This window comes from Myxine glutinosa, chromosome 11 (genome assembly GCF_964187855.1).
Source record: "Myxine glutinosa chromosome 11, kmMyxGlut1.1, whole genome shotgun sequence".
In the NCBI taxonomy this organism is placed as follows: Eukaryota; Metazoa; Chordata; class Myxini; order Myxiniformes; family Myxinidae; genus Myxine; species Myxine glutinosa.
In genome coordinates this window covers 37,555,914-37,573,861 of record NC_136271.1, presented here as the reverse complement: position 1 = coordinate 37,573,861, position 17,948 = coordinate 37,555,914, and the positions used below count along the sequence as shown (strand labels likewise).

The window sequence follows — 17,948 nt, the reverse complement described above, 5'->3', positions numbered from 1 at the left end:
CTCACGGGTCACACAGAAAGACACGGGTCACACAGAAAGACACGGGTCACACGGAACGACTCGGGTCACACGAAACGACTCACGGGTCACACGGAATGACTCATGGGTCACACGGAACGACTCACGGGTCACACGGAACGACTCACGGGTCACACGGAACGACTCACTGGTCACACAGAACCACGCGCTCGAGCAGTCACACAGAAGCACTCACTGGTCACACAGAACCACGCGCTCGAGCGGTCACACAGAACCACTCACGGGTGACACAGAACCACTCACGGGTGACACAGAACCACTCACGGGTGACACAGAACCACTCACGGGTGACACAGAACCACGCGCTCGAGCAGTCATACAGAACCACTCACGGGTGACGCGGAACCACTCACGGGTGACGCGGAACCACTCACGGGTGACGCGGAACCACTCACGGGTGACGCGGAACCACTCACGGGTCACGCGGCACCACTCACGGGTCACGCGGCACCACTCACGGGTCACGCGGCACCACTCACGGGTCACGCGGCACCACTCACGGGTCACGCGGCACCACTCACGGGTCACGCGGCACCACTCACGGGTCACGCGGCACCACTCACGGGTCACGCGGCACCACTCACGGGTCACGCGGAAGCACTCACGGGTCACGCGGAAGCACTCACGGGTCACGCGGAAGCACTCACGGGTCACGCGGAAGCACTCACGGGTCACGCAGAAGCACTCACGGGTCACGCAGAAGCACTCACGGGTCACGCAGAAGCACTCACGTGCTCGAGAGGTCACACAGAACCACTCACGTGTCACACAGAACCACGTGCTCGAGAAGTCACACAGAACCACGTGCTCGAGAAGTCACACACAACCACGTGCTCGAGAAGTCACACAGCACCACGTGCTCGAGAAGTCACACAGAACCACGTGCTCGAGAGGTCACAGAACCACTCACGTGTCACACAGAACCACTCACGTGTCACACAGAACCACTCACGTGTCAGTCACACAGAACCACGTGCTCGAGGTCACAGAACCACGTGCTCGAGAGGTCACAGAACCACTCACGTGTCACACAGAACCACTCACGTGTCACACAGAACCACGTGCTCGAGAGGTCACAGAACCACACACCCAATACGCTCAGAACCTTCGCATTTCCTTACATTTTTACCACATGGTCACAGCACCATCTCTTCGTAAGCACCACCCGTCCTATTCGTCGTTGGAGAACTCGACACGAATGTTCAGACAAGGAATCCAAGTACAGTTGGCGGAGCGCGACAAGGACGTACAAGGCCCTGCCATGCTCACCTGCCACCACTCTATGCACAGGCTCGTGAGGCCTACCGGCCTGCACTCTAGGCCTTCAAACCCCGGGCGGTCCCCATCACTTCCATCACGAGAGGAAGGGCGGCCGTGACTTCCTCTCGAGTTAAACGGACATCGATCTCCACAGCGAACCTGGCCGCGCCATTTTTCTTTGTCTTTGCTTTGACCTCCCGCAACGGCAGAGAGCGGGATGCGCAGGACAGCGAGAACCCGATCCGTCGGGCAGGGCCCAACGCCCATCAACCCGAGCGCTGGCGCCTGGCGAGCACAGGGCCCCGGTTCGGCGGCAACGTGCCTTGCGGTGGCGCCGTGACCAGCGGCGACGCTCTCACACACCGCCTGACCTTGGGCGCCCCTGGCTGACGCTGCGGGCACTGCTGGGGATATCTACGGGCGTCCGTCTCGGTGCCCTCTGTGTGTGTGTGCGGGGACGCTCAAGATGTGCGTGCGTGACTGGTGCGTTTTTCCCTCCAAAAAGTCGTGCCCCAGTACGTGTTTGCGTTCGTTCTACTGTTCGCCTACTCAACGGTCCCGTATCCTTCATCCTTCTCGTTTACAGTACAGTTTAACCCAGCTGGTACAGTGTGCAGAGCGCGCGTCGCCGGGTGATTATCTTACACCGCCTCATTTAAACCCATCAATAATACTGTTTAAAGTTACCGGTACATTTAGACACTTCCGTCCCGAAACAGGATTACATATATTTGTAGATAAAAAAAAAAAACTTGTTTGTCGATATCGCGCATTAATTAATTCTGACCTTAATCGACCTTTTAAATTAATGGCCTGAATATGTTATTAAATTTATTAGAACGTCGATTGTCCACTTTCTTCATTATTTATATATTTTAACATTAACTGAATCATTCATTCAGTGAATGTGTCGGACGAAGCGGACGCACCACGTATACGGACACTGATAGATATAAACTGATTAAAAAAAATTTTTTTAACGGGGAAACAGCGTCAGTGTCAAAAAAAAAAAATTTGTTTGTTTGTTTTTTCTCAGATCTAATCGGATCTACATACTCAACTCTCAGCAATCTCGACACGACAGTAAAGGTAAACACGCCCATTCACACCACCATACCTTTGCCATATCTACTTCTTAGAAAAATGGAGAACTAATGTTGCTGATGAAGCGTAAAGCGAGTGTCAATGTGAGTAGAACACGAACACGATGTATCTATGTAATACTGCAGGTAAAAAGCGGACAGGCAGAACAATGGATGAAATAAAAGGACCTTGATTGAGGTGTGCCAACCAACGAGCAAAGAGAAGCTGACGTTTCGTGTGTTAACCCAGGTCTCAAAACCACTTTAACAACACTACCGATTACCTAGATACGTTTCGTGTGTTAACCCAGGTCTCAAAACCACTTTAACAACACTACCGACTACCTAGATACGTTTCGTGTGTTAACCCAGGTCTCAAAACCACTTTAACAACACTACCGACTACCTAGATACGTTTCGTGTGTTCACCCAGGTCAAAACCACTTTAACAACACTACCGACTACCTAGATACGTTTCATGTGTTCACCCAGGTCTCAAAACCACTTTAACAACACTACCGACTACCTAGATACGTTTCGTGTGTTAACCCAGGTCTCAAAACCACTTTAACAACACTACCGACTACCTAGATACGTTTCATGTGTTAACCCAGGTCTCAAAACCTCACTTTAATAACACTACCGACTACCTAGATACGTTTCATGTGTTAACCCAGGTCTCAAAACCTCACTTTAATAACACTACCGACTACCTAGATACGTTTCATGTGTTAACCCAGGTCTCAAAACCTCACTTTAATAACACTACCGACTACCTAGATACGTTTCGTGTGTTCACCCAGGTCTCAAAACCTCACTTTAATAACACTATACCGACTACCTAGATACGTTTCGTGTGTTCACCCAGGTCTCAAAACCACTTTAATAACACTATACCGACTACCTAGATACGTTTCATGTGTTAACCCAGGTCTCAAAACCACTTTAATAACACTACCGACTACCTAGATACGTTTCGTGTGTTAACCCAGGTCTCAAAACCACTTTAACAACACTACCGACTACCTAGTTACGTTTCGTGTGTTCACCCAGGTCTCAAAACCACTTTAACAACACTACCGACTACCTAGATACGTTTCATGTGTTCACCCAGGTCTCAAAACCACTTTAACAACACTACCGACTACCTAGATACGTTTCGTGTGTTAACCCAGGTCTCAAAACCACTTTAACAACACTACCGACTACCTAGATACGTTTCGTGTGTTCACCCAGGTCTCAAAACCACTTTAATAACACTATACCGACTACCTAGATACGTTTCGTGTGTTAACCCAGGTCTCAAAACCACTTTAATAACACTATACCGACTACCTAGATACGTTTCGTGTGTTAACCCAGGTCTCAAAACCACTTTAATAACACTATACCGACTACCTAGATACGTTTCGTGTGTTAACCCAGGTCTCAAAACCACTTTAATAACACTACCGACTACCTAGATACGTTTCGTGTGTTAACCCAGGTCTCAAAACCACTTTAACAACACTACCGACTACCTAGTTACGTTTCGTGTGTTAACCCAGGTCTCAAAACCTCACTTTAATAACACTATACCGACTACCTAGATACGTTTCGTGTGTTAACCCAGGTCTCAAAACCACTTTAATAACACTATACTGACTACCTAGATACGTTTCGTGTGTTAACCCAGGTCTCAAAACCACTTTAATAACACTACCGACTACCTAGCTACGTTTCGTGTGTTAACCCAGGTCTCAAAACCACTTTAACAACACTACCGACTACCTAGTTACGTTTCGTGTGTTAACCCAGGTCTCAAAACCTCACTTTAATAACACTATACCGACTACCTAGATACGTTTCGTGTGTTAACCCAGGTCTCAAAACCACTTTAATAACACTTCCGACTACCTAGATACGTTTCGTGTGTTAACCCAGGTCTCAAAACCACTTTAACAACACTACCGACTACCTAGATACGTTTCGTGTGTTAACCCAGGTCTCAAAACCACTTGAACAACACTACCGACTACCTAGATATGTTTTGTGTGTTAACCCAGGTCTCAAAACCACTTTAACAACACTACCGACTATCTAGATACGTTTCGTGTGTTAACCCAGGTCTCAAAACCACTTTAACAACACTACCGACTACCTAGATACGTTTTGTGTGTTAACCCAGGTCTCAAAACCTCAGTTTAATAACACTACCGATTACCTAGATACGTTTCATGTGTTAACCCAGGTCTCAAAACCTCACTTTAATAACACTACCGACTACCTAGATACGTTTCATGTGTTAACCTGGGTCTCAAAACCTCACTTTAATAACACTATACCGACTACCGAGTTACGTTTCGTGTGTTAACCCAGGTCTCAAAACCACTTTAATAACACTATACCGACTACCTAGATACGTTTCGTGTGTTAACCCACGTCTCAAAACCTCACTTTAATCACACTATACCGACTACCTAGATACGTTTCGTGTGTTAACCCAGGTCTCAAAACCACTTTAATAACACTATACCGACTACCTAGATACGTTTCGTGTGTTGACCCAGGTCTCAAAACCTCACTTTAATAACACTACCGACTACCTAGATACGTTTCATGTGTTAACCCAGGTCTCAAAACCTCAGTTTAATAACACTACCGATTACCTAGATACGTTTCATGTGTTAATCCAGGTCTCAAAACCACTTTAATAACACTATACCGACTACCTAGATACGTTTCGTGTGTTAACCCAGGTCTCAAAACCTCACTTTATTAACACTACCGACTACCTAGATACGTTTCATGTGTTAACCCAGGTCTCAAAACCTCAGTTTAATAACACTACCGATTACCTAGATACGTTTCATGTGTTAACCCAGGTCTCAAAACCACTTTAAGAACACTATACCGACTACCTAGATACGTTTCGTGTGTTAGCCCAGGTCTCAAAACCTCACTTTAATAACACTACCGACTACCTAGATACGTTTCATGTGTTAACCCAGGTCTCAAAACCACTTTAACAACACTACCGACTACCTAGTTACGTTTCGTGTGTTAACCCAGGTCTCAAAACCTCACTTTAATAACACTATACCGACTACCTAGATACGTTTCGTGTGTTAACCCAGGTCTCAAAACCACTTTAATAACACTATACCGACTACCGAGATACGTTTCGTGTGTTAACCCAGGTCTCAAAACCACTTTAATAACACTAACGACTACCTAGATACGTTTCGTGGGTTCACCCAGGTCTCAAAACCACTTTAATAACACTATACCGACTACCTAGATACGTTTGCTGTGTTAACCCAGGTCTCAAAACCACTTTAATAACACTATACCGACTACCTAGATACGTTTCGTGTGTTAACCCAGGCCTCAAAACCTCAGTTTAATAACACTACCGACTACCTAGATACGTTTCGTGTGTTAACCCAGGTCTTAAAACCACTTTAATAGCACTACCGACTACCTAGATCCGTTTCGTGTGTTAACCCAGGTCTCAAAACCACTTTAATAACACTACCGACTACCTAGATACGTTTCGTGTGTTAAACCAGGTCTCAAAACCTCAGTTTAACAACACTACCGACTACCTAGATACGTTTCGTGTGTTAACCCAGGTCTCAAAACCACTTTAATAACACTATACCGACTACCTAGATACGTTTCGTGTGTTAACCCAGGTCTCAAACCACTTTAATAACACTATACCGACTACCTAGATACGTTTCGTGTGTTAACCCAGGTCTCAAAACCACTTTAATAACACTACCGACTACCTAGCGACGTTTCGTGTGTTAACCCAGGTCTCAAAACCACTTTGACAACACTACCGACTACCTAGTTACGTTTCGTGTGTTAACCCAGGTCTCAAAACCTCACTTTAATAACACTATACCGACTACCTAGATACGTTTCGTGTGTTAACCCAGGTCTCAAATCCACTTTAATAACACTTCCGACTACCTAGATACGTTTCGTGTGTTAACCCAGGTCTCAAAACCACTTTAACAACACTACCGACTACCTAGATACGTTTTGTGTGTTAACCCAGGTCTCAAAACCACTTTAACAACACTACCGACTACCTAGATATGTTTTGTGTGTTAACCCAGGTCTCAAAACCACTTTAACAACACTACCGACTACCTAGATACGTTTCGTGTGTTAACCCAGGTCTCAAAACCACTTTAACAACACTACCGACTACCTAGATACGTTTCGTGTGTTAACCCAGGTCTCAAAACCTCAGTTTAATAACACTACCGATTACCTAGATACGTTTCATGTGTTAACCCAGGTCTCAAAACCTCACTTTAATAACACTACCGACTACCTAGATACGTTTCGTGTGTTAACCCAGGTCTCAAAACCACTTTAGTAACACTATACTGACTACCTAGATACGTTTCGTGTGTTAACCCAGGTCTCAAAACCACTTTAACAACACTACCGACTACCTAGATATGTTTTGTGTGTTAACCCAGGTCTCAAAACCACTTTAACAACACTACCGACTACCTAGATACGTTTCGTGTGTTAACCCAGGTCTCAAAACCACTTTAACAACACTACCGACTACCTAGATACGTTTCCTGTGTTAACCCAGGTCTCAAAACCTCAGTTTAATAACACTACCGATTACCTAGATACGTTTCATGTGTTAACCCAGGTCTCAAAACCTCACTTTAATAACACTACCGACTACCTAGATACGTTTCGTGTGTTAACCCAGGTCTCAAAACCACTTTAATAACACTATACTGACTACCTAGATACGTTTCGTGTGTTAACCCAGGTCTCAAAACCACTTTAATAACACTACCGACTACCTAGCTACGTTTCGTGTGTTAACCCAGGTCTCAAAACCACTTTAACAACACTACCGACTACCTAGTTACGTTTCGTGTGTTAACCCAGGTCTCAAAACCTCACTTTAATAACACTATACCGACTACCTAGATACGTTTCGTGTGTTAACCCAGGTCTCAAAACCACTTTAATAACACTTCCGACTACCTAGATACGTTTCGTGTGTTAACCCAGGTCTCAAAACCACTTTAACAACACTACCGACTACCTAGATACGTTTCGTGTGTTAACCCAGGTCTCAAAACCACTTTAACAACACTACCGACTACCTAGATACGTTTCGTGTGTTAACCCAGGTCTCAAAACCACTTTAACAACACTACCGACTACCTAGATACGTTTCGTGTGTTAACCCAGGTCTCAAAACCACTTTAACAACACTACCGACTACCTAGATACGTTTCGTGTGTTAACCCAGGTCTCAAAACCACTTTAACAACACTACCGACTACCTAGATACGTTTTGTGTGTTAACCCAGGTCTCAAAACCTCAGTTTAATAACACTACCGATTACCTAGATACGTTTCATGTGTTAACCCAGGTCTCAAAACCTCACTTTAATAACACTACCGACTACCTAGATACGTTTCATGTGTTAACCTGGGTCTCAAAACCTCACTTTAATAACACTATACCGACTACCGAGTTACGTTTCGTGTGTTAACCCAGGTCTCAAAACCACTTTAATAACACTATACCGACTACCTAGATACGTTTCGTGTGTTAACCCACGTCTCAAAACCTCACTTTAATCACACTATACCGACTACCTAGATACGTTTCGTGTGTTAACCCAGGTCTCAAAACCACTTTAATAACACTATACCGACTACCTAGATACGTTTCGTGTGTTGACCCAGGTCTCAAAACCTCACTTTAATAACACTACTGACTACCTAGATACGTTTCATGTGTTAACCCAGGTCTCAAAACCTCAGTTTAATAACACTACCGATTACCTAGATACGTTTCATGTGTTAACCCAGGTCTCAAAACCACTTTAATAACACTATACCGACTACCTAGATACGTTTCGTGTGTTAACCCAGGTCTCAAAACCTCACTTTATTAACACTACCGACTACCTAGATACGTTTCATGTGTTAACCCAGGTCTCAAAACCTCAGTTTAATAACACTACCGATTACCTAGATACGTTTCATGTGTTAACCCAGGTCTCAAAACCACTTTAATAACACTATACCGACTACCTAGATACGTTTCGTGTGTTAGCCCAGGTCTCAAAACCTCACTTTAATAACACTACCGACTACCTAGATACGTTTCATGTGTTAACCCAGGTCTCAAAACCACTTTAATAACACTATACCGACTACCTAGATACGTTTCATGTGTTAACCCAGGTCTCAAAACCTCACTTTAATAACACTACCGACTACCTAGATACGTTTCGTGTGTTAACCCAGGTCTCAAAACCTCACTTTAATAACACTATACCGACTACCTAGATACATTTCGTGTGTTAACCCAGGTCTCAAAACCACTTTAATAACACTATACTGACTACCTAGATACGTTTCGTGTGTTAACCCAGGTCTCAAAACCACTTTAATAACACTACCGACTACCTAGATACGTTTCCTGTGTTAACCCAGGTCTCAAAACCACTTTAATAACACTACCGATTACCTAGATACGTTTCGTGTGTTAACCCAGGTCTCAAAACCTCACTTTAATAACACTACCGACTACCTAGATACGTTTCATGTGTTAACCTGGGTCTCAAAACCTCACTTTAATAACACTATACCGACTACCTAGTTACATTTCGTGTGTTAACCCAGGTCTCAAAACCACTTTAATAACACTATACCGACTACCTAGATACGTTTCGTGTGTTAACCCAGGTCTCAAAACCTCACTTTAATAACACTATACCGACTACCTAGATACGTTTCGTGTGTTAACCCAGGTCTCAAAACCACTTTAATAACACTATACCGACTACCTAGATACGTTTCGTGTGTTGACCCAGGTCTCAAAACCTCACTTTAATCACACTTCCGACTACCTAGATACGTTTCATGTGTTAACCCAGGTCTCAAAACCTCAGTTTAATAACACTACCGATTACCTAGATACGTTTCATGTGTTAACCCAGGTCTCAAAACCACTTTAATAACACTATACCGACTACCTAGATACGTTTCGTGTGTTAACCCAGGTCTCAAAACCTCACTTTAATAACACTACCGACTACCTAGATACGTTTCATGTGTTAACCCAGGTCTCAAAACCTCAGTTTAATAACACTACCGATTACCTAGATACGTTTCATGTGTTAGCCCAGGTCTCAAAACCTCACTTTAATAACACTACCGACTACCTAGATACGTTTCGTGTGTTAGCCCAGGTCTCAAAACCTCAGTTTAATAACACTACCGATTACCTAGATACGTTTCATGTGTTAACCCAGGTCTCAAAACCACTTTAATAACACTATACCGACTACCTAGATACGTTTCATGTGTTAACCCAGGTCTCAAAACCTCAGTTTAATAACACTACCGATTACCTAGATACGTTTCATGTGTTAACCCAGGTCTCAAAACCACTTTAATAACACTATACCGACTACCTAGATACGTTTGATGTGTTAACCCAGGTCTCAAAACCACTTTAATAACACTATACCGACTACCGAGATACGTTTCGTGTGTTAACCCAGGTCTCAAAACCTCAGTTTAATAACACTACCGATTACCTAGATACGTTTCATGTGTTAACCCAGGTCTCAAAACCTCACTTTAATAACACTATACCGACTACCTAGATACGTTTCGTGTGTTAACCCAGGTCTCAAAACCTCACTTTAATAACACTATACCGACTACCTAGATACATTTCGTGTGTTAACCCAGGTCTCAAAACCTCACTTTAATAACACTACCGATTACCTAGATACGTTTCATGTGTTAACCCAGGTCTCAAAACCACTTTAATAACACTATACCGACTACCTAGATACATTTCATGTGTTAACCCAGGTCTCAAAACCACTTTAATAACACTATACCGACTACCTCGATATGTTTCGTGTGTTAACCCAGGTCTCAAAACCACTTTAATAACACTATACCGACTACCGAGATACGTTTCGTGTGTTAACCCAGGTCTCAAAACCTCAGTTTAATAACACTATACCGACTACCTCGATACGTTTCGTGTGTTAACCCAGGTCTCAAAACCTCACTTTAATAACACTATACCGACTACCTCGATACGTTTCGTGTGTTAACCCAGGTCTCAAAACCACTTTAATAACACTGTACCGACTACCTAGATACGTTTCGTGTGTTAACCCAGGTCTCAAAACCTCACTTTAATAACACTACCGATTACCTAGATGCGTTTCATGTGTTAACCCAGGTCTCAAAACCACTTTAATAACACTATACCGACTACCTCGATACATTTCATGTGTTAACCCAGGTCTCAAAGCCACTTTAATAACACTATACCGACTACCTAGATACGTTTCGTGTGTTAACCTCAGGGTCTTGCTGCTGATCGCCATCTTAGCAAGATCTTGAGAAGTCGAACTTGTAAAAGTCCCCTTCCCCCCAGTGTCAGGATTCTCTTGTGATCGATAGGTTATCATCATCGTGGAGCTCTCGTTCTCTGTGCTTCCATTTTTACAGGGGTAGCATGTTGAGCTTGCTTCTGCAGCCGTTTTTCTTCTCTTTTTAGGTTTTTTTTTCGGAATGAAGTTCAGGGGAGCTTCTGCGATGGAGCGTTGTCTGTCCGTCCGTCCGTCAGTCCGTCCACCCGTAAACACTTGAAACTTCTTCTCCGAAACCGCTGATGGGATTGCGACCAAATTTGGCACAAATGATATTTGTTGTGTTGTGACTAAAATTTGTTCACGGCATTGAAGGAATCGGGGTCTCAGGGGGTTTTCCTGGGGGTCAAAGTGGATCCAGGTTTGACCCCCAAAATAGGAATTTGCTTTCTTCTCAGAAACTACACAAGCAATTCTGATGAAACATGACCACAATCTTAATCACCCGCGTTGTACCAAAGTTTGTTCCTGGCATTTTAAAAATTGGGGTCTCAGGTGGTCTATGGGGGGCTTGCCCCCCAAAATAGGTATTTGCTTTTTTCTCAGAACCTACACACACGATTTTGATGAAACTTCACCAAAACCTTCATCATCCGTGATGTACCAATGTTTGTTCAAGGCATTGGAAAAATTTGGGTCTGAGGAGGTACACGGGATGGGAGGGGGTGGTGGCGTTGCCCCCCAAAATAGGTATTTTTCTCGTTTGTTTGTGTTTAAAGTTTTATGATTATGTTAGAATGATTCTACATGCTGCCCTGTCTTCGAGCAAGCATTGAAATTGGTTTAAAATACCTTTAGTCAGTGCAGTATACTGTTTATTCTACCAGGTGAACGCCAGGGGTATTGCCCCTATGTTTTTCTTCTCTTAACGCGAGGACGTGGAAGTGACATTGTATTGATGCTTTTGGAATACTTCTGTCATTTTATTGAATAAGTTGTGCCAATTTTTATACAATTTATCAAAGATTCTTTTTTTTTAAACATAATTTCCACACGTGAAAGCCCGCTTGGAGTTTGCAAAAAAGCACTAAAAGGACTCTCAGACTGTGAGAAACAAGATTCTGTGGGCTTTCATGTGTCTTTCACTGAGGAGAGGCATCCGTCTGGCCACTCTGCCATAAAGCCCAGATCGGTGGAGTGTTGCAGTGATGGTTGTCCTTCTGGAAGTTTCTCCCATCTCCACACAGGATCTCTGGAGCTCAGCCAGAGTGACCATCGGGTTCTTGGTCACCTCTCTCACCAAGGCCCTTCTCCCCCGATTGCTCAGTTTGGCCAGGTGGCCAGCTCTAGGAAGAGTCCTGGTTGTTCCAAACTTCTTCCATTTTAGAATTATGGAGGCCACTGTGCTCTTTGGAACCTTCAATGCAGGAGAATTTTTTTTGTAGGCTTCCCCAGATCTGTGCCTCGACACAATCCCGTCTCTGAGCTCTGCAGGTAGTTCCTTCGACCTCATGGCTTCGTTTTTGCTCTGATATGCATTGTCAGCTGTGAGACCTTATTTAGACAGGTGTGTGCCTTTCAAATCATGTCCAATCAATTGAATTTACCACAGGTGGACTCCAATCAAGGTGTAGAAACATCTCAAAGATGATCAAGAGAAATGGGAGGCACCTGAGCTAAATTTCAAGTGTCATAGCAAAGGGTCTGAATACTTATGTAAATGTGATATTTCAGTTTTTTCTTTTTAATAAATTTGCAAAACTTTCTAAAATCCTGTTTTCTCTTTGTCATTATGGGGTATTGAGTGCAGATTGATGAGGGAAAAAATGAATTTAAACGATTTCAGCATAAGGCTGCAACATAACAAAATGTGAAAAAAGTGAAGGGGTCTGAATACTTTCTGAATGCACTGCGTGTACTTTCCAAGCTGTGGTGACCAAAACTGCACACGATATTCCACATGGGCCCTCACTAAATTCCTATACAGTGTTAAAACTACCTCTTTTCATTTATAATAATTATCCTTCTGGGAAAACAACCTAAACCCTGTTAGCCTTACCTGTAGCTTATCTGCCGAATTTATTACCACCCCGAGATCCTTCACCTTTGCGACGCTCCAACATTTCCCCTTACATCATGTTATCCCAATTCCCATTATTGTTCCCTATCCCTAGCACCTCACATTTGTTTATGTTAACTCCATCTGCCAATCGTTTTCCCAATCTGTAATAAAGTATCTCGACTCCCGAAACGTACCTAGGTAGTCACGGTAGTCCTATTCAAGTTCACGTGAAGTTTCGAGACCCGAGTTAATGATCGAGAGAAGAAGATTCCACTGCCACGCCCAATGAGAAGAAGAAGAAGCTGCCTTTAGGGGCTTCATTTGCAATGACTCTGTTAACCGCCCCGCCCCCTTGCCACCTTCCTTCCGCTACGTAATTTCAGTACAGATACTTTCCACAAGGACTATTAAGCGATCATTTGATTCATTTCACGTAAGAGGTCATTAGAGGAGCACTTGATAACGCGTACCGGTACTCAGGTACTGTAACGGTTAGCCCACGGTGTGTCGAAATCCTGGAATCGTGATTATTTGCTTCTTTGAACAACTCACTGTTAAAATTGAAGTTTTAATTTTATGAGCTGTGGAAACGACGTTTGTGAAGCCTGCAGGTATTGAGTGTGACTCACTGCAGGTGTGTGTGTGCATCCCTGTGGTGGAAACTGTCGTGTGTTTGCAGTCGCTGCGCTGGAAAAATGAGCGGGAAAGTGAAGCTTTATTACTTTGATGGCAGAGGTCGCATGGAATCTGTTCGTTGGTTGCTCGCTGCTGCAGGGATCGAGGTTCGTGGGTATATTCACAACCATATCGATATATATATATAGAGCTTCAGTTACTACCTTTTCTACCCCTTCACCTCCAACTTGGTCTGAGTACAAGTTGCAGTTTTAACCTAATTTGGTTCAAGAGTGAAGAGAAGTCAGACAAACAAACCCATCGAAGGATGATGATAACTTCCAATGCCTATAGATTGGTGTTCACTGTTCATGCAGACGATGGACATATTTTATTATGCACTGTCACCTGTAATCGCCATTACCACCAGGAATGGCGCGACACGACACACACACACACACATGGACGATTTGTTTCACCACTTAAGCCGAAACAAACGCGGTTATGAATGGGGTTTTTTTTAACCATGAAAATCTTCCCCAGTACAACCACGCTGAGATTCGCGGTTAATGTAAAATGTGGTTTCAAGTCATCAACTTACCTCGACACAAAGCCTCAACCGCCCCTCTCCCCCCGACCCCACCTCAACTGTCCTCCCCTCCCCTCCCCATTTCTTCTTCAACTCTCCCTCCTCCAAGTCTTCAATCCCTTTTCTCCAAAGGCCAACCCCATCTCCAAATTCTGTCCCGTTTACTCCAAGCTTTGTCCTTCCCTCCCCCTTCCTTCTTCAAGTCCTCAACTCCTCCCCCTGTTGCGTTATTCATTCACCACCCAACCGCAAGTCCACAACCCCCACCACCCACCCAAACCCAAATCCACAGCACCCATCCAAACCCAAGTCCACAACCCCCACCACCCATCCAAACCCAAGTCCACAACCCCCACCACCCACCCAAACCCAAGTCCACAACCCCCACCACCCACCCAAACCCAAGTCCACAACCCCCACCACCCACCCAAACCCAAGTCCACAACCCCCACCACCCACCCAAACCCAAGTCCACAACCCCCACCACCCATCCAAACCCAAGTCCACAACCCCCACCACCCATCCAAACCCAAGTCCACAACCCCCACCACCCATCCAAACCCAAGTCCAGAACCCCCACCACCCACCCAAACCCAAGTCCAGAACCCCCACCACCCACCCAAACCCAAGTCCACAACCCCCACCACCCACCCAAACCCAAGTCCACAACCCCCACCACCCATCCAAACCCAAGTCCACAACCCCCACCACCCACCCAAACCCAAGTCCACAACCCCCACCACCCACCCAAACCCAAGTCCACAACCCCCACCACCCACCCAAACCCAAGTCCACAGCACCCATCCAAACCCAAACCCAAGTCCACAACCCCCACCACCCACCCAAACCCAAGTCCACAACCCCCACCACCCACCCAAACCCAAGTCCACAACCCCCACCACCCACCCAAACCCAAGTCCACAACCCCCACCACCCATCCAAACCCAAGTCCACAACCCCCACCACCCACCCAAACCCAAGTCCACAACCCCCACCACCCACCCAAACCCAAGTCCACAACCCCCACCACCCATCCAAACCCAAGTCCACAACCCCCACCACCCACCCAAACCCAAGTCCACAACCCCCACCACCCATCCAAACCCAAGTCCACAACCCCCACCACCCACCCAAACCCAAGTCCACAACCCCCACCACCCACCCAAACCCAAGTCCACAGCACCCATCCAAACCCAAACCCAAGTCCACAACCCCCACCACCCACCCAAACCCAAGTCCACAACCCCCACCACCCATCCAAACCCAAGTCCACAACCCCCACCACCCACCCAAACCCAAGTCCACAACCCCCAGCACCCACCCAAACCCAAGTCCACAACCCCTACCACCCACCCAAACCCAAGTCCACAACCCCCACCACCCACCCAAACCCAAGTCCACAACCCCCACCACCCACCCAAACCCAAGTCCACAACCCCCACCACCCACCCAAACCCAAGTCCACAACCCCCACCACCCACCCAAACCCAAGTCCACAGCACCCATCCAAACCCAGGTCCAAGTCCACAACCTCCACCACCCACCCAAACCCAAGTCCACAACCCCCACCACCCACCCAAACCCAAGTCCACAACCCCCACCACCCACCCAAACCCAAGTCCACAGCACCCATCCAAACCCAAGTCCACAACCCCCACCACCCACCCAAACCCAAGTCCACAACCCCCACCACCCACCCAAACCTAAGTCCACAACCCCCACCACCCACCCAACCACAAGTCCACAACCCCCACCACCCATCCAACCACAAGTCCACAGCCTCCCACCCAAACCCAAGTCCACAACCCCCACCACCCACCCAAACCCAAGTCCACAGCCTCCCACCCAAACCCAAGTCCACAACCCCCACCACCCACCCAAACCCAAGTCCACAACCCCCACCACCCATCCAAACCCAAGTCCACAACCCCCACCACCCACCCAAACCCAAGTCCACAACCCCCACCACCCACCCAAACCCAAGTCCACAACCCCCACCACCCACCCAAACCCAAGTCCACAACCCCCACCACCCACCCAAACCCAAGTCCACAGCCTCCCATCCAAACCCAAGTCCACAACCCCCACCACCCACCCAAACCCAAGTCCACAACCCCCACCACCCACCCAAACCCAAGTCCACAACCCCCACCACCCATCCAAACCCAAGTCCACAACCCCCACCACCCATCCAAACCCAAGTCCACAACCCCCACCACCCACCCAAACCCAAGTCCAGAACCCCCACCACCCACCCAAACCCAAGTCCAGAACCCCCACCACCCACCCAAACCCAAGTCCACAACCCCCACCACCCACCCAAACCCAAGTCCACAACCCCCACCACCCATCCAAACCCAAGTCCACAACCCCCACCACCCACCCAAACCCAAGTCCACAACCCCCACCACCCACCCAAACCCAAGTCCACAGCACCCATCCAAACCCAAACCCAAGTCCACAACCCCCACCACCCACCCAAACCCAAGTCCACAACCCCCACCACCCATCCAAACCCAAGTCCACAACCCCCACCACCCACCCAAACCCAAGTCCACAACCCCCAGCACCCACCCAAACCCAAGTCCACAACCCCTACCACCCACCCAAACCCAAGTCCACAACCCCCACCAACCACCCAAACCCAAGTCCACAACCCCCACCAACCACCCAAACCCAAGTCCACAACCCCCACCACCCACCCAAACCCAAGTCCACAACCCCCACCACCCACCCAAACCCAAGTCCACAGCACCCATCCAAACCCAGGTCCAAGTCCACAACCTCCACCACCCACCCAAACCCAAGTCCACAACCCCCACCACCCACCCAAACCCAAGTCCACAACCCCCACCACCCACCCAAACCCAAGTCCACAGCACCCATCCAAACCCAAGTCCACAACCCCCACCACCCACCCAAACCCAAGTCCACAACCCCCACCACCCACCCAAACCTAAGTCCACAACCCCCACCACCCACCCAAACCCAAGTCCACAACCCCCACCACCCACCCAACCACAAGTCCACAACCCCCACCACCCATCCAACCACAAGTCCACAGCCTCCCACCCAAACCCAAGTCCACAACCCCCACCACCCACCCAAACCCAAGTCCACAGCCTCCCACCCAAACCCAAGTCCACAACCCCCACCACCCACCCAAACCCAAGTCCACAACCCCCACCACCCATCCAAACCCAAGTCCACAACCCCCACCACCCACCCAAACCCAAGTCCACAACCCCCACCACCCACCCAAACCCAAGTCCACAACCCCCACCACCCACCCAAACCCAAGTCCACAACCCCCACCACCCACCCAAACCCAAGTCCACAGCCTCCCATCCAAACCCAAGTCCACAACCCCCACCACCCACCCAAACCCAAGTCCACAACCCCCACCACCCACCCAAACCTAAGTCCACAACACCCACCACCCACCCAAACCCAAGTCCACAACCCCCACCACCCACCCAACCACAAGTCCACAGCCTCCCACCCAAACCCAAGTCCACAACCCCCACCACCCACCCAAACCCAAGTCCACAACCCCCACCACCCACCCAAACCCAAGTCCACAACCCCCAGCACCCACCCAAACCCAAGTCCACAACCCCTACCACCCACCCAAACCCAAGTCCACAACCCCCACCACCCACCCAAACCCAAGTCCACAACCCCCACCACCCACCCAAACCCAAGTCCACAACCCCCACCACCCACCCAAACCCAAGTCCACAACCCCCACCACCCACCCAAACCCAAGTCCACAGCACCCATCCAAACCCAGGTCCAAGTCCACAACCTCCACCACCCACCCAAACCCAAGTCCACAACCCCCACCACCCACCCAAACCCAAGTCCACAACCCCCACCACCCACCCAAACCCAAGTCCACAACCCCCACC

General features: G+C 47.4%; 1 protein-coding gene across 12 annotated transcripts in view; it reads left to right on the top strand.

The window, feature by feature from the left end:
* Positions 1–1,506: 1,506 nt before the first annotated feature.
* LOC137436585 (glutathione S-transferase 3) overlaps positions 1,507–17,948 on the top strand; it is a 51,912-nt gene continuing 35,470 nt past the window's right edge. Inside the window, exons 1-3 of one of the 12 annotated variants that reach the window (XM_078786584.1) lie at positions 1,507–1,782; positions 2,336–2,388; positions 13,513–13,615. In XM_078786584.1, coding sequence (XP_078642710.1) covers positions 13,529–13,615 — 87 coding nt within the window. In that variant the 5' untranslated portion in view covers positions 1,507–1,782; positions 2,336–2,388; positions 13,513–13,528. Of the gene's footprint in view, positions 1,932–2,335; positions 2,389–13,108; positions 13,336–13,467; positions 13,616–17,948 lie in introns of those variants that run through there. The other 11 variants (XM_068130525.2, XM_078786583.1, XM_078786587.1 and 8 more) reach the window with 11 other exon arrangements.